Source organism: Puma concolor, chromosome C1 (assembly GCF_028749965.1).
Source record: "Puma concolor isolate L17-30 chromosome C1, mPumCon1.1.hap2, whole genome shotgun sequence".
Lineage (NCBI taxonomy): Eukaryota > Metazoa > Chordata > Mammalia > Carnivora > Felidae > Puma > Puma concolor.
Genome location: NC_141674.1, coordinates 21,068,402 through 21,091,091, shown reverse-complemented (window position 1 = coordinate 21,091,091; position 22,690 = coordinate 21,068,402). Strand labels below are relative to the sequence as shown.

The 22,690-nt window shown below is 38.6% G+C and overlaps 1 protein-coding gene across 3 annotated transcripts in view; it reads left to right on the top strand.

Annotated features, from left to right (window-relative positions):
- EYA3 (EYA transcriptional coactivator and phosphatase 3) overlaps nucleotides 1-22,690 on the top strand; it is a 106,261-nt gene that overhangs the window by 43,475 nt on the left and 40,096 nt on the right. For 2 of the 3 annotated variants that reach the window (XM_086716177.1, XM_025931910.2), the window contains exons 4-7: nucleotides 946-1,025; nucleotides 7,261-7,327; nucleotides 10,047-10,183; nucleotides 17,607-17,744. In XM_086716177.1, the coding sequence (XP_086572303.1) occupies nucleotides 946-1,025; nucleotides 7,261-7,327; nucleotides 10,047-10,183; nucleotides 17,607-17,744 (422 nt within the window). The remainder of the gene's footprint in view (nucleotides 1-945; nucleotides 1,026-7,260; nucleotides 7,328-10,046; nucleotides 10,184-17,606; nucleotides 17,745-22,690) is intronic. The other variant, XM_025931916.2, reaches the window with a different exon arrangement.

The window sequence follows — 22,690 nt, the reverse complement described above, 5'->3', positions numbered from 1 at the left end:
CTCTCAGTACTTTTTATATATTAACTAATCCCTACAACTACCCTATGAGTTAGGCTCTATTATTATCCCTCTTTGACAGTTGAAACTGGAGTGCAAAGAAGTACCCAAAGTCATTAAGCTAGTTTTGGCAGAGTGGAATATGAACGCAAGCAGTCTGGCTCTAGAATCTGTAGTCTTAATCATTATGCTAACCTGGTATTTGAGGGAATAACTAAAGAGTGGAAAGTAAAGTAGAAGGAAGAGGGAGTTAGTTAGTAAAATCTCCATTCCAGAATTTCAGTGAGAATCTTGCCAACATTAAAGTGTGTGACATAATGACTTGTTCTTCCAGTTTATGTGATTTACCTTTTGCAATTTCTCTGAATTTCCCTTATAACTTAAAAAAAAAAAAAAGGTATTGTTCCATGTGGGATATGATAACAAATTTAGAAAAACATTTTTTAATTAGAGAAGAAAAATATAGCAGAATGAGCCATTTTAAGGTTCAGAATCCCCTTCTGGGAAGCAAGCATATGTAATTTGAAAAAACTTTTCAAGTGATTATGAGAATCACTTTCTGAAATCAGACATCTCTCTACTTCCCTGTGGAACTTTGGAAACAAAGCAACAGTGCAGTTTTAAGTGTTGTGGAGGTGTTTTTTTTTTTTTCCCTACCACATGGTCTTTAGAAAAACTCTGACTTGCCTATAACTTAGCTAGAATTTCTGAATGATATGAAAGCGGAAGGGGTCTAGTGATATGAGAAAGAACAGTCACATGCTGAGGGTACACTACCCTTGACCCTAGCTCTTCAGGTAGCTGCTAAAACCAATAATAATAATACCATGAGGAAGACTTACTTTGCCTCCTACTTGTATAGCCTAGGAAGAAATGGGTTTGATGTAATCACTTTAAGCAATGCAGCAAGTCCATGAGGGACTAATGTATTCATTTTGGTTCTCTCAGTCAAGTGAGCAGCCCTGAAGTCAGTGATCAGAAACCTGAAACTTCAAGCCTTGCTTCAAACCTTACCATGTCAGAGGAAAGTAAGTACTATATTCTGTGCATGATGGAAGAGGTATTCCTATAGGTAATGCTGTTCTTTTATAATTGGTTTTCACTGACTGCCTTTTTTGTCCCATATGTACAGAAGCCTTTCCTTTCCGTGTGTGTGTGTGTGTGTGTGTGTGTGTGTGTGTGTGTGTGTGTTCATCCCCGTGCTCCCATATAAACTTTATTGACATACCAGCTGAGGGACAAAATTGCATGGAATCCACTTACCTGAGGAGTCACACTTGACTTTATTTTTGTTTTGAAGTTGGATGTTCTTGGGGCGCCTGGGTGGCTCAGTCGGTTGAGCCTCCAACTTCGGCTCAGGTCATGATCTCACAGTCTGTGAGTTCAAGCCCCGCGTTGGGCTCTGTGCTGACAGCTCAGAGTCTGGAGCCTGCTTCGGATTCTGTGTCTCCCTCTCTCTCTGCCCGTCCCCCGTTCATGCTCTGTCTCTCTCTGTCTCAAAAATAAATAAACAGGGGCGCCTGAGTGGCGCAGTCGGTTAAGCGTCCAACTTCAGCCAGGTCACGATCTCGCGGTCCGTGAGTTCGAGCCCCGCGTCAGGCTCTGGGCTGATGGCTCGGAGCCTGGAGCCTGTTTCCGATTCTGTGTCTCCCTCTCTCTCTGCCCCTCCCCCATTCATGCTCTGTCTCTCTCTGTCCCAAAAATAAATAAAAAAAACGTTGAAAAAAAAAATTAAAAAAAAAAAAATAAACATTAAAAAAAAATTAAAAAAAAAAAAAAGAAGTTGGATGTTCTATAGGTAATATGCCTTACCATCAGAAAAGTTTGTAGGCCAACCTCTGACTGCTCTTCTGGAGGTTTTCATGTTTTTCCACCTTTCTAATAACCAAATGATTCTACCTGTCAATTTATGCCAAAAAAGAAAAGTAATCCCCTCAGAACCCGAGATTAATAGTGGGCCCTAAGGGAGATCCAGCTCAATAAGATACATCCTCCACTTACCAGCCTACTTTCTCTGATAGAACAGATGCATTCATGCATGGACAAAAGCTTGTAGAGTGTTCTGATTTATTCTTGCAGAGATGTAAGTTTCTCTGGCATACCCACATACTCCTCCAGATTGCCTCCATAGGGCAAATAGTGCTCCCTGAAATTAAATCTCATTGCCCCTCCATATTTTACCACACACTTTAAAAGAATAAATTTGTATTCTTTTTTTTTTTTTTAATTTTTTTTCAACGTTTTTTATTTATTTTTGGGACAGAGAGACAGAGCATGAACGGGGGAGGGGCAGAGAGAGAGGGAGACACAGAATCGGAAACAGGCTCCAGGCTCCGAGCCATCAGCCCAGAGCCTGACACGGGGCTCGAACCCCCAGACCGCGAGATCGTGACCTGGCTGAAGTCGGATGCTTAACCGACTGCGCCACCCAGGCGCCCCTAAATTTGTATTCTTTATTGTATTCTTTAACAAGATACTTGTTTAGGGGATGTTTCTTCTCTTAACAGGTTATGCTTAACCTTATATACTTCCATATATTAGAAAATGATATGTCTTGAGTTGTATATATTATTCTAGTAGTTCTCAAACTTTTAGCATACTTAAGAATCATCTGGAGTGCTTATTTGTAGTGTAGAATTCCAGCCTCATTTTCATAGATTATCACATTCAATAGATCTGATGTGGATGGGAATCTATATTTTCAAGAAGATAGCTAGGTGATTCTGATGCATGTGAGAAACTGTTCATTCTGTGGGAAACTGCTCTAATCAGTGAAAAGTCTCTCTAATTTTTTTAATGTCCCACTCATCCCCAAGAAATAAACCTGTTCCTTTTATATTCGAAGGCCAGGAATTAAGTTGAATCTCTTGCTGCTTCTAAATGATTTTTCTCTTTTTTCCTTCAAAAACTCTAGTTCCTTTGAAGTCTATATTTATGCCTCCCCCTACCTTTCTTTTTACCCTAGACTGAACTCCTAGTCATTTTGCTCTTTAAAAACTAGATCTTTGTTTTCTTCTCCATCCAAACCCTTACTGTTCTTAGTGATTTCAAAATCCATGTAGATGACTTATCCAGTCAGTACCCATCATCACATCTGCCTGCCTTGATGTCCCATTTTACTCAGCAGATATTCTGTGGCTCTTTATTATAATAACTCTATTACAGATACCTTCAGTAACTTTGCCTCTTGAGCTATTCTTGCTAAGCCTTCTTGCAAAGCCTCTCCTTGCTAACCCTTCTTGCTAATTTATTATTTTTTTTTTATTTTTTTTTTCAACGTTTATTTATTTTTGGGACAGAGAGAGACAGAGCATGAACGGGGGAGGGGCAGAGAGAGAGGGAGACACAGAATCGGAAACAGGCTCCAGGCTCTGAGTCATCAGCCCAGAGCCTGACGCGGGGCTCGAACTCCCAGATCGCGAGATCGTGACCTGGCTGAAGTCGGACGCTCAACCGACTGCGCCACCCAGGCGCCCCTCTTCTTGCTAATTTAATATAACTCCCCATTTTCTCCATAGTGTATTCAAATAGCTAAATATTGGCTAAATTATATACCTAGTTGACTTATTACAACGCCTCAAGTAGGCACCCATCATGCTTAGAAATCCTATTGCATTTCCCCATTTCCCTAATGAGTTTTACCTTTTGGTAATTCACACCTCTTTTCCTCTTTTTTTTTTTTTTTTTTAATTTTTTTTTTTTAAATGTTTATTTATTTTTGGGACAGAGAGAGACAGAGCATGAATGGGGGAGGGGCAGAGAGAGAGGGAGACACAGAATCGGAAGCAGGCTTCAGGCTCTGAGCCATCAGCCCAGAGCCTGACGCGGGGCTCGAACCCACGGACCGCGAGATCGTGACCCGAGCTGAAGTCAGACGCTTGACCAACTGAGCCACCCAGGCGCCCCACCTCTTTTCCTCTTAAAGTACCTATACCCTCACTCACCTTCCTCATCCTTAATTGATGGCTCCTTTGCAAATAGCAGTTGTCAGACAAGAAACTCCCTTATCATCCCTCTACCACCAAATCTTCAAGCCTACCTGTGTTTGTACCCGTGTTTTCTTGCTTCATTCTCATCAGAATGGAAATAGTATTCTTGCTCCAGAGGTAAGACCTTTTGTGCTCTGTGTCCAATCCCTTCTTATCCTCCCCTAAGACCACTCCTGTATCATCACATTCTTCTTCTCTTCTCTTAAACATTTTTTTTAAGTTTATTTATTTTGAGAGAGAAAATGTGCACGTAAGTGGGGGAGGGGCAGAGAGAGAATCCCAAGCAGGCTCTACGCTGTCAGCACACAGCCCAGTACAGGGCTTGGTCCCATGAACTGTGAGATCATGATCTGAGCCGAAATCAAGAGTTGGATGGTTAACTGACTGAGCCACCCAGGTGCCCCACATTCTTCTTCTCTTCTTAATTCTTCCTCTCAGTAAAGAGACATGACCCAGTATCTGTGGTCTTAAAACACAAACAAAATCTTCCTTTGGTTCTGCATTCCCCACTAGTTTCATGCCTTTTCTTTGTCCCATGACCCATTGGAACCTCTGGAAAGAGTTGCCCTTTTCTTTTCTTTTTTCTTTTTTTTTTTTATTTTTAATTTTTTTTTTAATGTTTATTTTTGAGAGAGAGAGAGAGAGAGTGAGAGAGAGAGAGAGAGAGAGAAAGGAGCAGAGAGAGAGGGAGACACAGAATCCGAAGCAGGCTCCAGGCTCTGAGCTGTCAGCACAGAGCCCGTCGCAGGGCTTGAACTCACAAACCGTGAGATCATGACCTGAGCCGAAGTCGGACGTTCTACCGACTGAGCCACCCAGGAGCCCCTAGAGTTGCCCTTTTGTTTTCTTGTCTCCCATTAATTCTTCAGCCCTCTCAAATTTTGCTCCTGTCACCACTCTTCCAATGAAATTGCTCTTGTCAAGGTCATCAGTTATTTTCAGTTACTGTGAGAGTACTAGTTCTAGTGCATGTTTCTCTCTTCTCATATTCTGCCTCACCATTTTTCCTCCCGCCTTTCTCCTTTCTTGGCCCTTCTTCCTCTGTCTGAACTCCGAATGTAGGTGGGCTTCAGGATTTATTTTGAGTCCACCATCTTTTCTCTTTCTGCATCCTCTCATCCATTACATTATTATATTGTATACATTGTTGGGGTGCCTGGGTGGCTCTGTTGGTTAAGCATCCGACTTCAGCTCAGGTCGTGATCTGACGGTTCATGAGTTTGAGCCCCACATCGGGCTCTGCACTGACAGCATAGAGCCCACTTTGGACCTTATGTCTCCCTCTCTCTGTCCCTCCTCTACTCATTTGCGCTTTCTCTCAAAAATAAATAAACATTAAAAAATAAAACAAATATTGTATACATTGTTAATGAATTCCAAATTTTTATTTCCAGTCTGACCTCTCCCCTGATTTAACTGCCTATTTGACATTTCCACTTAGATATCTGAAAGGAAATTTGTACTTAAAATGTGTGAAAGTATTTTATTCCCTTAGCCCCTATCAAACCTCTTGTCCCAAACTTCCCCATTTTAGGAAGTGGTTTAATCGTCCCTCTAGTTGTTCAAGTTGAAGACATAGGAATTATCCTGTATTCCCCTGTTTTCCTCATTCCTTATATACAAATCCATCAGAATGTCCTGTTAGTTTTACCTTCAGAATATGTTTCAAGGTTGTGCCTCATCTTCACTGCTGCTATTCTAGTATTATAGCAGCTTATGCCTTGACTGTTTATAATCCTTTCATGGTTCTTAAGTCCAGCAAAGATAAAGCCTCATTCATTCTATAGAGAAGTTAATATTGAACCTAAATCTCCCAGGATGTTTTGTCAGTCTCTTCGAGAATTAAATTAAATTAGAGGAGGAGAGGGGTTGGGGTTTTGAAAGTACTTGTCAGCAGAGAAGGAACCATTATGCAGAATTCAAATGAAATTATGTTTTATGTGATGGATGGTAAGAACTTTAGACCTAATTGAGATCTCCTTCATTTTTGTCAAAATGATTATGGATGAATGTGATCTACAACAGTAACTACTTTTAAAAAAAATTTTTAACATTTGTTCATCTTTGAGAGACAGAAACAGTGCGAGCAGGGGAGGGGCAGAGAGAGGGGGAGACACAGAATCTGAAGCAGGCTCCACGCTCTGAGCTGTCAGCACAGAGTCCGACGCGGGCTCGCACTCACGAACCGCGAGATCATGACCTGAGCTGAAGTCGGATGCCCAACCAACTGAGCCACCCAGGCACCCCTAATTTCCAGTATTTTTAAAGACCTTGAACAATGACAGTGGATAAGATCTTTTATGCCTAACTCACAGATGTCGATTTGTCTCACTGTTGGGCATGAATTGGCCCCTCATCATGACCAGAGTTCCCTTTTTACTTCAGACATTCGGGAAACCCAGCTAGATGTAAAGTTAGTTGGTTTACTCTTAATCCCTATAATAGAGCAACCTCCTTTATAGATGTTAAAGGAAGTTCTTGGACAGTTCAGGGGCCTGGTACAAGTTCTTTATCATATAATTCTGTCTACAACATGGCCTGAAATAGTGCCTACCTGTCAGACTTGAGCTGAATATTTACAGATGAAATCATGAGGGTCCAGCCTTCACAGAAGCTATTTTAGATGAAGTCATGGGGGTCAAAGAGGACACTAGCTGTGAAAGTCTCTTTACTTGATGGTTCATCAGAGAATCACATCAGTTCCTCGGATCTGTCTTTGCTTTGCCAAACTTAAAACCTTAACTACAAGCTGAAAAAATAGTGGTATAGAAGCATACTTGCATCTTTTGCTGCATTATACACAGCACTAGCAACAGTTTTCTAATAAAACTGGGTACTTCCCCCCAAATCTGTCTTCCTGCAAGTCATTCTTAGGGCCTTTTACTCAGAATAGTGGAAGCACCCAGAGAATGAACAAGCTGAAGAAATACATTGTGGTTTCTTAGATCTGGATCTTACTTTTGAAGTTTGCCTGTGAATACAGTGAACACTTAGGAGGTTGCTTCATCTATGGTGATGGATGAAGCTAGAGATGAGCTGGAACTAACCTTCAGCTCTTTTCCATACCCCCCACATTCTGGCTTCTTTCACTGTCTCTAAAAGTCTCTAAACCCATTACTGTAAGAGAGAAGTATTTTCTATTGCATAGTCTTCCTCAGTTTCTGATGTCCAAGCTGTATTCTGTTATTTGAAAGACTATACAGTGAGATATGTGGTTTTCTCATTTCATTTTTGGAATGTTCTAACTTTTTACCTGGTGATATCTTTCTTTCAGTTATGACATGCACCGATTACATCCCTCGCTCATCCAATGATTATACCTCACAAATGTATTCTGCAAAGTAAGTTCAATAATTATTTCAAAAATCTATATGCCTTTAGGTTCATTTCAAAATTTAATTTGATACTTAGCTTATTAAGTTGACATTTAACTTAATTTCACCTCTCTTGTTTCTGTTCCTACACCAATTTTTTTATTCCCTCTAAATGTAGAGTCTCTGTAACATACTTGGAAAAAGTAGATAGTTGCCTGGAATAGATCACTGTTGCCCAGGAGCTTGCTCTAAGTGAATAGTCACTGAAAATGAAAATACTGTTAGTTATCAAAGCATAATGCTGATTGACCTCTGATCATTCTCGCTTTTGTCTACCTTGATAAATCAATAAACACAGCTCAAGCCAGTCTTCTAGCGGGACTTCTCAGCTTAATTGTTTTAGGAATGTCCTGAAAGTAGAACTAGGCTTGAAGTTAGGCTTAGTGGGTTGCAGTCACTAAGAGGCAACATTTTGGGCCTTCAACAGGTAAGATCAGCATTTAAGATCCATAAGTTAGTCATCTCCGGCATGAGTAGGTGCAGAACTGTGCATATGCCAGACTACCAATTGTGTGTTAATAAAGGGTGAGCCTGCACATAAATTGATATACATGGGTGTGTTATTAAAGTAGGATGAATTCCCAGGTGCTTACATAGGCAGAACACAAAGAAATTGGTAACAGAGGTGTGTGATACCCATGGGACTGTTAAAAAAAGAAAACTGATAATTTTTTTTTCCTTTTTGTGCCCATTTTTACCTTTTGAATTTTTAATCAGTTAAGAAATAACTAAAAGGTCAACTCAATGAGTTCTTCAAATTTTAATCTGATCTGGAATACTAAGAGCACCTTTGGGCCAGTCATTTTCATGTGATTTTCTTCTGTGAAATGACTGAACTTATTATTCTCTGAGATCATTATGAAGGAGATAAGAAAATACTTTGAGCTATAAAGACACTATACGAAAAAAGGATATTGTGATATTTAGCATATCTGGAGATCAGTCATTTGAAGTCACCAAGATTTAAAATTTTTCCCATGTGACTTGATTCACAACTACAACCTGAGCTATTTCTTGGTCTCATATCTGACTAGGAAGAATAGATGTGAATATGTTGCATATTCCAAATTCATTTGCCTACTCAAAAAATATTTACATACCTGTTGCGTTCAGAACACCTTATTTGCTATGCCTTCTATCTTAATTCAGACATCTTTAGCACTTACATGAACCATTGCATTATAGCTATTTTTTAACCAAACCTCTATTTTGACTTTCTCCCCCTTCTAATCCATGTTACAAAGCAATGTCAAATTAATCTTTATTAAAGAACAGCTCTGATCTTGTCATTCTTTGCTCAACAATTTCAGTGACTCCTAGCTGTTTCCGATTGGTCTGAACTCTTTTTTTTTAAAATTTTTTTTTTTTTTTTTCAACGTTTATTTATTTTTGGGACAGAGAGAGACAGAGCATGAACGGGGGAGGGTCAGAGAGAGAGGGAGACACAGAATCGGAAACAGGCTCCAGGCTCCGAGCCATCAGCCCAGAGCCCGACGCGGGGCTCGAACTCACGGACCGCGAGATCGTGACCTGGCTGAAGTCGGACGCTTAACCGACTGCGCCACCCAGGCGCCCCTGGTCTGAACTCTTTTAGCCTGGTGTTCGAGGTCTTTGCTGTCTTTCTTTTTCTTGCTGCGCCCCTTTACGTACATGCTTTAATATAATCTCTTGTCTTTGCAAGCTTAAACCCTTGTTTTCCTTCCTCTATACCTTTGCCAGAGTTTTTCTCTTTTCCTTAAATACCCATTCTGTCCCATTTCTGCACGTTTTATCTGCTCAGCTCACACAGCCTTTCTTCATTTTGCTTTCCCCCAAAGTTGGAAAAAATCTTTCCTGTTCTGAAACACCCCTTCCTTACAGTATTTTATTGTTAAGACTTATGTGATACATAAAACACTTGATTACATTATAAGTACAGTATAACTCACCAAATAAAATAACTTGTATCTAAAAATTCAGTGCATAAAATGTGGGGCCATTTTATTGCATGGACGAAATGACCAGGTCATCTAGCTAAAAGTCCCAGAAGTTCCACTGCTGAATTCAAATTCCTGCTAAACCTGATGTGGTTGGCTGCAACTAGTGGCAGGTGTATTCTGGCTTGAATGTCTGTGGGGAGATTCCGAGTCCTGTCTGGGACTTGTCACATTTTATTAGTTACCTGGCTTCTATTTTGTAGACTTGATCTGGGGATATTGGGGCCCACCTCTGCTCCCTGTTCTTTGATGTGTAGTGGTCGCTTGCTTTTTCTTTACCAGCCTAACCCTCTTTTTCAAGTCCTACTTTCCCTCTTAGTTTGGCCCAGAGGGCTGGGTGGAGAATAAGAGCCATTTGTGAATCCCATTCTGTCCAGTCTTCTGTTATGTTGGGGTTTATTCTCTATGTAGATAAGTTTATCTGTCTTTGTATCTCACAAGGGGCCTGGCATATAGTATATCAAAAATGGTCACAGCATGGTGATTGGACCTTGGGAGGATATTACATTTTCCATAAAATTGTTTCTTAGGTGATTGTAGAACTTGGAAAGGAAAAATTAGTTTTTTCTGGCCATAGTAAGAGACATTTTATGTGGAAGGTTAGTTTCCTCATTGCTGATTCTTTGCTTTTAGTGGTATTAGCTATTTCCTCTGTTATTCATTAAAAATAAATCACACATGAAAGTTTTTGTTTTCTTGAACTTTTCTAGACCTTATGCACATATCCTCTCAGTTCCTGTTTCGGAAACTGCTTACCCTGGGCAGACTCAGTACCAGACACTACAGCAGTCTCAACCCTATGCTGTCTACCCTCAGGCAACCCAAACGTATGGACTACCTCCTTTTGGTAAGGCATCTTATTATAAGCAGTTTCTAAGACTATTGATTTTATCCCCCCAAAACGTCGATCTTTCCCCAAAAGTCAAGAATGGCTCATCAGGATGCTGAAAGATGGGTTATTCTTTACAGAGTACCTACTCAGTTACAAGTGTGATAGAAGTTGGGTGTGCAACTTTTCCAACGGTATATTTGATGCATGGTAAATAAAATTAAAACTTTCAGTACTCACTTGTTTATCTATTAACATTTAGCTATTTCCAAGGTACTAAACCTTGACTGTAAAGCTTGGAATCTTTAAGTGTTTGGGAAACTCTTTGAAGAATTACTATTAGTTTCTTTATTATAAAACATGTTACCATGGTTAGGTAAGCATAATTAATACATTTTAAGGTGATTCCGTTTCTTGCTAAAACCAGGTAATCTAACTATCCAGATAGAATATGCCTTCTAGTTTACTCTCTCTCTTTTTTTTCTTTTTGTCAGTTTCTCCCTCTTTCCTCCCTCTGCCCCAAACTGATCAATTGTTACTCTGCTGAACCAAAAAGTCATCTTAGAATGAGGAGAACCCCCAATATTGCATAGCCTTATTTTGTGCGTAGTTTGTTCTTTGGTTTTAGGCATCTTGGACATGAACTGCGAATTAGAATGCTTTACTCGAAGCCAGTTTGAAACTCTTTGAGCGCTTAATATCTGCGCTGATTTTTCTTTGTGTGTGTAAATTGATATGTGTAGGGTGCTTTATTGCCCATTCCCTGGTTTCCTAGAAACTAGTTTTAGAAAATTGAGAGAATCCTATATTATTTTCACATGTGCAGCGTGTTAAAATTATATCTCTGTAACCTTTACCGAAACTAGTTGGAAATTAAAAAAATCATCTAAACAGATTGCCACAGATTCTGGATGTATTAGTGCTGCCTGCCTTTGGTTTCTACATTCCTACTTTTCCTGGCCCATTTGGCTAGTCTTTATGATAGTGACAGCTTTCTTAGTTTTAGGCTTGTTAGCACTCCTTGGCTTCTGAAAACTACTAGAAACAATGGGGGTTATGTTTAATGATAGTGGTAGTTGATAACTTCATGAGAGAAGACAAACAGCTCTTGTTTCCCTGTTTGTAAGTCTATGCCTCCACGCATGTCAGTATCAGCCAGTTTACTAAAATCTTAAATTTGTTATATATGTAACCAGCCAAAACTGAGCAGTCCTTTTGGAAACAGAACTCTCAGTATATGTTTGTGCTTATATCTTTGTGGGTATGTGAAAGCTAATTTTTCAACAGCTAACTAGTAACAACTAGCAAGTATAAAGTAAGTATATTTATATTGGTTTTTTACCTTCTGTTTTGATTTAAATTCATTATCACCAATTCCAGAGCCCTATGACATTGTTGAACAGTTGGTCATTCCTGCCGTTCAGTATTAAATAAAACTCCTATTGTATCTCTGAACTCAGATTATGGAATACCTAACATAATGCTATGTGCATATTGTAGTATCTTTTATGATCGCTGTATTTCCCTTGTATTAAAGAAAAAAAGAAAATTGTATGATAGATCCTTGTTAAAAACTTGAAGGAAACTTTATATTGTAAAGAAGTATTTATAAATAGGCTCTTCTGTTAATTTGGTTTTGTTTTATATTTGGGAATGAGGGAGACTTGTTTCATAAATTCTTCCATCAGTATTTCTAAGAGAAGAGAATCAGCTAAATTGACTTAAGTAATATATGAAACTTACTGGAGAGAGATTTAGGTTGGGGTAATGTGAATGATAGATATGGCATATTCTCAGAATTTATTAAGGAAATTACAGATATGGCTTTTTTTTTCTTTTTATAAATGTGTTCACTCAAATATAAAACACTATTTTTTCTAATGAAGATTTGGCAATTTTATCGTAGTGCTGCCTATTTGCACCAAAACTAGATTTGGTAGTCTGTTATTTCAGATGCAGTGAGCTTCAGAAAATCTCATTGTAGTAACGTTATCTAATGTTTTTGAAGTGCCTTATATACCGTGCAGTATGCTGAGAATAAGTACCTCACACTTTACATTATTGTCTTATTTAATCTTTAAAACAGTCCTAGGGAGTAAGTAGTAGCATTATCCCTTTTTATAGATGAGGAAACAGGCTTGTTAGAAGGATCAAGTGACTAGCCTGGGGTCATAGAATTAAGTAAATGCTTGGGGTTAGAATTGAACCCAGGTCTTTTTAATTCAGAAGTGCTCATAAATTTGGTCTGTGTCTGAGAGTTGAGTTTGCAGTTAAAAATTTTCCTTCTCTTTAAAAAAAAAATTTTTTTTTAATGTTTATTCCTTTTTTAGAGAGAAAGAGAGTATGAGTGGGGAAGGGGCAGAGAGAGAAGGAGACACAGAATCTAAAGCAGGCTCCAGGCTCTGAGCTGTCAACACAGAGCCCGACACAGGGTTCGAACCCATGGACCACGAGATCATGACCTGAGCTGAAGTCGGACGCTTAACCAACTGAGCCACCTAGGCGCCCCAAAAATGTTCCTTCTCTTAATGAAAGGAGAAGACTAAGGGAAATCTAGGAAGCTTATATTGTAAACAGTCTGTAAAAATAAAGGAATAGTGGTCATATTCTTTTTAAGAGCTACATAGAAATGTTGTAGGACAGCAGAAAGGATTAGACAGTTAACTTCCAGTGATCTCAGTGGAGGAAAGGGACACGCATTTATTTTTAGGGGCTCATAAAAGATTGCCTTAGCTGCCACTGTTGCAGCTTCATTTAAAAGAACTCTATGTGAGATGGAGATTTGATAATATGTATTAATAGCCTTAAGGATTAAATTTTTGCTATTTCCCTCAGTAATTTCACTTCTAGGGATTCAGCCCATGGAACTAATTAGAGATACCACAAAAATTTTACTAAGATATTTACCATAGCATTTATAACAGCAAAAGATTGGAAACAGCCTACACATTGAATTGAAATGTGTATGTTACATTGCAATTTATAGAATGGAAAACTATTAACCATATTCTAATAAATTTACATTCTTTTTTTTAAAGTTTATTTTTGAGAGAGCGAGAGGGAGAAAGCAGGGGAGAGGCAGGAAGAGAATCCCAACCAGGTTTTGAGCTGTCAGCATAGAGCCCCATGTGAGGCTTGAACTCATGAGCTGCAAGATCATGACCTGAGCTGAAATCAAGAGTCAGATGCCTAACCTAATGAGCCACCGAGGCGCCCCTAATAAATTCACATTCTTAAAGAATATTCAGCATCTTGAGAAAAGTTTCTTATTAATTTTAAAAAGCAACATGTAAAACTAAAAGCAATATAATATGCCAAGTTAGTATTTTTAAAAATGTATACATAAAGAATAATTTGGAAGAAAAAATGTGAATGTTCACAGTGTAGGCACTACAGATTTGATCTCCATTACCATGGCGCCATACCAAGTGAGGCCACTGCTCCAGCGTGTACAGGTTTCAGTTAACACAGTCCCGTACAAAAGCAAGAACTGCCTGTAGTTTTTTCCTGTGTAGTGAGACTGTGCAATTTTTTTTATTTATACTTTCTATGTTTTCTTAATTCTCTATAATATACATCTACTCGCTTTATAATTAGGAAAAGTATTCAGATTAAATTACTTAGTATTTATAGTAAGTCATTCCAATGAGCGGTCATATCAACAAACCAAGATATTCTTTCATGTGTTTTTTCCCCTAACCATTGGCATATACTTCAGTTCCTAACCAAACTAACTTTCTCTAAAGATCTACTAGTCTGATACGTATTACTATAAACTGAGCTGCTCAAATTAGTTTGGTTAGTGACTAACCAATAGTGAAATGTTTGTGGTGAGAAAACTTGGGTATAGTTTGTGATAAGACCCCAGTGTGGGGCAGCAAAAGGATAGCACTCGACTTCATTTGCCACTGTTAGACCAGCTGTTCTTCCACATCAGGATCTTGGTGCTTAAAACAAATTGATAAGCTTTGTAGTTGTAGACATAGAGCAGTGGACTAGGAGTCAGGAAGCCAGGATTTGGTTTCCTCTTCTCTGTGGGTAGTATTGCTGTATAGTCAGACCATTTGGTCATGTTCCCTATTACTTGGAATTCTGGGAAGGGTGCTTTTAAAGGAAGATATTTATATGCTTAAAGAGCCAGGCTACTGTGATGCTGGAGGCGGTGTTCATATGGTCTTTTATTCTTCTGTTCTTCATAAAATAATTATATATTAAATATCAACTTCATGTTTCTGGTCAAAAACATTGAAAACTACTGTAAGTAGCTCTTCCACTACTTTTCTTGGACTTTTTGCCCTGGTTTTTGACTTTATAAAGGAGCCAGTTTATAGACATTTTATACTTTGAAATTTTATTTAAAGTTTATTTAAAATTCTATTTAAACCTACCCTATGACCCAGCAATAGCACTGCTAGGAATTTACCCAAGGGACACAGGAGTACTGATGCATAGGGGCACTTGTACCCCAATGTTTATAGCAGCACTCTCAACAATAGCCAAATTATGGAAAGAGCCTAAATGTCCATCAACTGATGAATGGATAAAGAAATTGTGGTTTATATACACAATGGAGTACTACGTGGCAATGAGAAAGAACGAAATATGGCCCTTTGTAGCAATGTGGATGGAACTGGAGAGTGTGATGCTAAGTGAAATAAGCCATACAGAGAAAGACAGATACCATATGGTTTCACTCTTATGTGGATCCTGAGAAACTTAACAGGAACCCATGGGGGAGGGGAAGGAAAAAAAAAAAAAGAGGTTAGAGTGGAAGAGAGCCAAAGCATAAGAGACTCTTAAAAACTGAGAACAAACTGAGGGCTGATGGGGGGTGGGAGGGAGGGGAGGGTGGGTGATGGGTATTGAGGAGGGCACCTTTTGGGATGAGCACTGGGTGTTGTATGGAAACCAATTTGACAATAAACTTCATATATTAAAAAAAAATAAAATAAAATGAAATATTTTGATGCTTAAAAAAAATAAAAATTAAAAAAAAAATAAAATAAAAATGCTGCTTCAAATTACTCAGATTTCAATCTCCCAGTTTTTCTATTCCGTTTGTAATTACCATTAGGATTCCATCAACAACAAAATTTTAGCCAATTATACTACTGAGTGCTGGGTTAAAAAAAAAAAATTACAGATGACAATCTATTTTGCAAATCTCTTCTATAAAAATAAAATAATTCATTAGGTTGGTTTGCTGGTCAGACAAAAAAATGAAAGCAAAGGAGTTTGAGGTTTGTTTCTTATTTAGCATTGGTCAGTTGCACACAAGAAAACCGGCAGAAAAAGCTTCCATTTGTTGAAGGTTGCCAAATAAAGTCAATTTACTTCCAGAAAAAAAAATTCTATTTAAAATTATTTAAAACTTAAAACTATATTTAAAATTATTTAAATTTATATATACTAAATAATGAGACTAGCAAAACATTTTCAGGTAATACTATTCTCAATAAGATAGTATTTTAATATAGTGTAATATAAACATGTTCACAAATCCAACACCTAAGATTCAGAACCTATTTAGAAAAAAAATATCACCTTGATTGCAATAAACCTGAAAGTTACCATGACATTGAAATGGCAATTTGTTTGCTAAAAAATGTGATACTCAACCACCAAGAATCATGGCACTGATATTCAAATTTCACATTATAAATGTTTAAAAAATAACATATTCAAGTATTTTTAGTGTTGAAATTTAGATATAGTTAGGAGTTTAACTGTGGCTAACCTGGACAAGACTTTTTAAATGATCATAAACTGAGCGTGGAATGGGCGCCGACCCTCCTAATGCATGCTAAAGACAATGGTATTCTTCGTTCTTCTCAGATAAGTTATTTCATGTGTTTGATAGGTAAGAAAACCCCTTTTGTTTTTTATGCTTTAAGAGTTTGGGGCAAGGCAATTGCCTTGAAATTTGGAAATTTGAAATTTTCACATCTCTCTTACATTTACTTATCAACAAATTTTACTGGTCTGAGTTGCACCTAGACATCTCAGTGCCCTGGTGAGCAGAGGGCCTTATTATCAATGCATTATATTTTTATAAATTCAGTATCAGATTAGGAGTAAATGAAATGAGTTACTGTTGAATTTGAAGCTGTGGCTGACCATGGTATTAATTTCTTACCTGAAATGTGATTGATGAACCTTCTTGGACCTAATTATTACCTTCAACAACACTGATCCAGCAACCATAGCTGTTCAGAACACAGTGCACAACCAGACAGTAAGCTTTTTTTCTAAATAGACTTTTGCATAGCCAAAATTATCACCAACACTATTCACCATAAAGGGCATCCTTAGGCTGTCATGTAGAAGCAAAGCTTCATTTATGGTTTCCCAGGTTACTGCAGATGACAAAGGAGATAAAGCGAGAGACAAGAGATTGTCAAGTACAGATCACAGAAAGAAACAAAGTGATACAGAACTGTAATTGAGTTCTGTTTAGTCCCATCTTCACAAATCCCCATAGCCTCTGGCGGTGTCTCTGTAATATATATATAGCACAGCACACTATTCATCTTTGTGACAATACTGAGAAAATGTAAAGGTATGTTCACTATTTCCTCCCTGCTGAGAAGGCAGGAAAGGATATAAATATGTTTTAGAAAGATTGTCATTCAGGAGCATTGTGATAAAAATAAAAGTGAACAGCTATGATGTCTATCGGTATGAGAGATTTATATGTTCTGACGTGGAAAAATGTCTTTCATAGATATTATGTGGAAAAGCAAATTATGAACTGTGTAACATCCCATTTTTATTAAAAGAAAAAGATTAGAAAATACATAAAAGAAATCTAAGTCACTCTTATGCACAGTGTAATAGTGGTTAAGTATGGGTTCTGGGATTATATATGACTTTATTTTTTCCAATTGACATATTTCTGTCATGGTTTTAATTTATAAAAATAAGCAGGTATGTCTTTCCTAATCAGAAGGTAACAAAATAACCAACTTAAAGAAGGCAGAAAAGTACTACTTAATACATTTTTAAGAAATTTGGTGCTTATTTAAAGGGTAAGTGAATTTTAAACTTATATGAAATGTCTCCCACCTTGACAATGGATAAATGATTTACCACTGTTCATGATCATCAGGCACTCTCTACAACAAATTCTCCAGTTGAGTGTCAGTAGCTTTTTTTTCTGAACCCTGGTCAGTCTTCCCCAGCCATTGAAATGAACTTATATACATATCATTATTGGGATTTTGGCAAGATTTTTGTTTCTATAGCTCCCCTCCCCAGTCTTTGAAATTGTATTTGCTTGTGGTATATTATGAGTGGGAGAATCAGTAACTTTCTCTTACAAGCAAATTTACTTTTGTTTTTAAGATTGAGGTTTTAAACCTACTGGCGGATATTTGAAAGCATGACCATGCTCCTCAGTCCCAGTGTATTGTTTGTAATTGGTCCAATTTATCTGATTCAGGTGCATTGTGGCCAGGTATGAAACCTGAAAGTGGTTTAATTCAGACTCCATCTCCAAGTCAACACAGTGTTCTTACCTGCACTACAGGGTTAACCACAAGCCAGCCAAGCCCAGCACATTATTCTTATCCCATTCAAGGTAAATAGGCATGGTTGTGTGTGTTTTATTATTGTTGTTTTTGTTGTTTTCAGTCTTCCTGTATCTTCAAATTAACTGGGTAATACAGGAGTTCTATAAAATAGAAGGGGGTGGTGTTTGCATTTGTGCATGCTTTTTGTGTTAGGTAGACCAGAACCCAGAACTGTGGTTCATAAGTAGTTTAGCCTTTAAATGTGAACTACTTGGTAGAATTGAAGCCTTCCCTTTTGTACGTTGGTGTCCCAAAAACCTGTCAGATTTTGTTTTAGTCTGTTCTCAGTGGCATTTTGTCCTATAAATGAGCAGAAGACTCCATGGGTTAGAACCTTGCTGACTTCTCTTACATGGAGTCCACATGGCGCCAAACACGAGGTATGTGCTGCTTTTCTCCTGCAGTGCTGCCATACCTCCGCCCCCACCTGCTGCTTCGTGGTGAGAGCATTTTTCTTGCTCAAAAAGTTCAGTCTTGTTTCTTTTTCATGATGGAAAGTGTAGCATTAAAGCTTCAACTCTAAACACCTTTGCCTTCCTGAGTTGTTCTTCTAAAGGGTTAGAATTAGGACAGGACTATTAGGAACGAAGACAGAAACGCAGAAGGTGCTATGGAATGAATTCCCTACCCTTCCAGATCCAACACAGGCAATATGTTATTGCACGACAGTGGGAGTTAATGTCCATGTACCTGGCTTCTCATCTGCCTCCTTTCTCCTGATGTCTCCCAGCTTTTAAATTTTATTCTTTTTAAAATGGGTGCTAGAGGAGTATGGGTGGGACAGCAAAAACTAGTCTGAGGTAGTCTTGATGAGAAAGTGATGGTGATGTAGATTATTTTATTTGTTCATGTACTTTAGAGAGAGAGCGTGCACAAGCAAGTGGGGGAGGGTCAGAGAGAGGGAGACAGAGGATCTGAAGTGGGCTCTGTGCTGACAGCAGAGAGCCCGACGTGGGGCTCGAGCTCACAAACCACGAGTTCATGACCTGAGCTGAAGTCAGACGCTTAACCAACTGAGCCACCCAGGAGCCCCGATGTAGATTATATTAAATAAAATATTTTGATGCTTAGTTTTAATTGTTTTCAGTTAAATGATTGAGAACTACTTCTGCTTGATCCATTGAGAACAAACTGGTCACTACATCTTGAGATCTTGCTCTAAGTAAGAATACCTCCTAGTGGTTACTGAGTCTCCTCTTTTCTTATTTATTTTCCCTTCTTTCTTTCTTTGCCTCTGCCCTATCTTTCTTTCTCAAATGGGAATAAAGCAGGAGGGGAAAAACTAAAGAGTATGACTTTGTCTGTCTTCTCCTCTATCCCCTTTCATTTTTATGAAGTGTTTTTCTAGGTGACAGGGCTTTTAGATCCATCTACAGACAAATCTACTAGCCATGTCCCTCCTAAACAGATACATTCCTGATGACTGCACCTAAGTCATGAAAGAAAAGCAAGGAGTTCTCTTGTTTTTTATTAATAACCCTCTTCCTAGTTGTAAAATCACCACTCCTCTTGAATTTGAGAAACCTAATAGTTTTGCTTACTTCTTCCTCCTTGTAAAATAAGAGTAACTACCTTTTTAGGGTCTCTTAGGACTCTTGGTTTCCCCTGTTTGCTAGTGATGATCATTGTTGGTATTAAGTGCTTACTATGTACTTAGCAGTGTAAGCAACAGATAGGTGCTACTCAGGTAATCTTCACAACACACCTATGAGGAAACTACTGTTATTAATCCAGTTCTACAGATGGGAAAGATAAGATAAAGAAAAGCAAAGTAATTTGTCCACGGTCACAGAATTAGTAAATAATTAAGTCAGCATGTAAGCTAAGCAGTCTGACCCCAAAGCATGAGTGCTGTATTTTTGATTTTCAGTGTTGAAGTCATGGTATCAGTTTCAACTCTGTTCATTAAGAACCTTTACTGACAGGTATCTAATTCATTCTTCCTCCCTTTTTCTGGTTAACCTCTTGGCCCATTTTGTTGTTCATTAGAACTTTGGCACAGGGTAGAATTTAAGGCAGAAGGGTTACCATCAAGTTACCAAGTTTTGCCATTTGTTCTGAAGAAAAACTTGGTGTAATACAAGTTGAAACAACTAGCTGAAATGAAATACAAGTATTGGCAGAGTTGAATTACCTGGGTTTTCTGCTATCAAGCCTGACACAGGGCTCAAACTCACGAACCATGAGACCATGAGCTGAGCCAAAGTAGGCCACTTACGTGACTGAGCCCCCCCAGGTACCCCCTCCCACTTTTTTTTTAACTTTTTTTTAATGTTTATTTATTTTTGAGACAGAGAGAGACAGAGCATGAATGGGAGAGGGTCAGAGAGAGAGGGAGACACAGAATCTGAAGCAGGCTCCAGGCTCTGAGCCGTCAGCACAGAGCCCGACGCGGGGCTCGAACTCACGGACCGCGAGATCATGACCTGAGCTGAAGTCGGACGGTTAACCGACTGAGCCACCCAGGCGCCCCCCCCCCCCCCAATTTTAATGTCACATATCATGAATAGTGAATGTTAGCTATCCAGGGCTGCTTCACTTACACTATGTAATCACCCCATCCTTACACACACACACACACACACACACACACACACACACACCAAAAAAACAGCATTCTGTAGATTTTTTTTAATAGTCAAAACAGCAGTATCTCGTCATCATACCGCAAAGCATTCTACAATTGACATAACATATAGAATTGTCAAATCACGATATTGTACACCTGAAGCTAATGTAACATTGTGTGTCAACATACTGAAATTTCTTTTAAAATGTATTATTTCAGCCTAAAATAAAATCTACTTCTGGCTTGATCAACTCTGATCAAAACCTTTCTTCAGTTTATACAACAATGCTCATGAAACCCCTTTGTTAGGTAGATCTAACTTATTTATATCAGTTTCTTTCCTAGGGTGTGACTATGTAACCCAATCTCTGATTCTTTTCTTCAGTTGAGATGGTTTAAATGATTAGTATTCAGGTGTTAAGATTAATTTCAGAAATTTCAAAATTAATTTTAACTGAATCTTGACTTTTAATGAATGTGTTTGGCTTCTAATATTGTTGGTAGCATATGATAGTTTTTATTTTTTCCTCCCTTCCTTCCTTACTTCTTTCCAATAGTCTCTCATTGACCAGGAGATTTGTTTTTGAATGGACTTTAGTTTTTATTTTATAATTATTTTTTCTAAGATTTTATTTTTAAGTAATCTCCACACCCAGTGTGGGGCTCAAAGTCACAACCCTGAGATCAAGAGTTGCATGCTTTACCCACTGAGCCAGCAGACACCCGAAACTTTAATTTTTAGAATAGTTTTATTTTTAAGACTTTTTTTTTTTTTTTAAGAGAGAGTGCACAGAAGCAGGAGAGAGGGGCAGAGGGAGGGAAAGAGAGAGAGAGACAGAGAATCTCAGGCAGGCTGTATACTCAGCACAGATCCCACGCTGGGATCATGACCTGAGCCAAAATCAAGAGTTAGACACTCAAGGGCACCTGGTGTCTCAGTTGGTCAAGCATCCGACTTCAGCTCAGGTCATGATCTCAGTTTGTGAGTTTGAGACCCGAGTTGGGCTCTGTGCTGACAGCTCAGAGCCTGGAGCCTGCTTCAGATTCTGTGTCTCCCTCACTCTCTGCCCCTCCCCTGCTCACACTCTGTCTGTCTCTCGAAGATAAAGAAACAAAAAGAAAAAAAGAGTTGGACGCTCAACCCACTGAGCCACCCAGGTGCCCCTAGAATAGTTTTGTTTTGTTTTATTTTAAGTTTATTTATTTGTTTTTGAGAGAGGGCAAGCGAGTAGGGGAGGGGCAGAGAGAGGGGGAGAGAGAATCCCAAGTAGGCTTCATGCTGTCAGTGCAGAGCCTGACATGGTGCTTGGTCTCATGAAGTGTGAGATCATGACCTGAGCCAAAATCAAGAGTTGGACGCTTAACCAACTGGGCCACCCAGGCGCCCCTAGAGTAGTTTTAGATTTATAGAAAAATTGAGCAGATGATATACAGAGTTATGTACCCCTCTATCTTGCACATAATTTCCCCTATTATTGACATCTTACATTAGAATGGACCATTTATTACAATTCATGACCCCATATTGGTGCATTATTATTAACTAAGTCCCTTTTTTGTTCCAGAGTCCCATCCAGAATACCACATTTCATTTAATTGTCGTGTCTACTTAGGCTCCTCTTGACTATACATACAGTTTTGCAGGCTTTTCTTGTTTTTGATGACCTTGACATGCTATACTTGAATCCCACAAATTATATGGGAATATACATGTCTACAAGATATACATGAATCCCGCAAGTATTTATTGAGCATCACCTACTCTGTGCCAGATGCTTTGCTAGATATTGGAGATCATGAATAAGATAGTAAGATTCTGCCTTCATGGAGCTTACAGACGTGTGGGGGAAACAGAAATAAGCAAGTAAATAATTAAATAGATTTTGAAAAGTTCTCTGAAAGAAAAAAAGAATAGATTGCTGTGATTGGGAAAATAAGGAGTTAGTTTTTTAATATAGCGGTCAGAGAGTGTCTCTGAGGAAGTAGACATGCTGGGGAGGAGCCATCATGCTGGGAAGGTGAGAGGGACAGGCCGGGGAGCACAGTCCAGGCAGAGTGAGTAACATTGCAAAGGTGCTCAATTGAGAAAGAGCTTGTCTTACTCTGAGTAACTTGAAAGCCAAGTGAGCAAGGGTGGGAGAGAGAGATATATAAAATTAGAAATGGGTAGAAAGCAAGTCTTGTGCCAACTTTTATGTACGATTAACCCTTAGATTAACCCTCTGGCTTTGGAGCAGCATTGTTTAATTTAGCTGTGCCTCTCACAGTTCTGTAACCACTGTCTTCTGATTAAAGCTCTTTCTGTATATTGACTGTATTAATTGGACCACTAGTGGGGCATCGTTCTCAGAAGCTTATCTCTCAATGATTTCACAGCTCCATTGT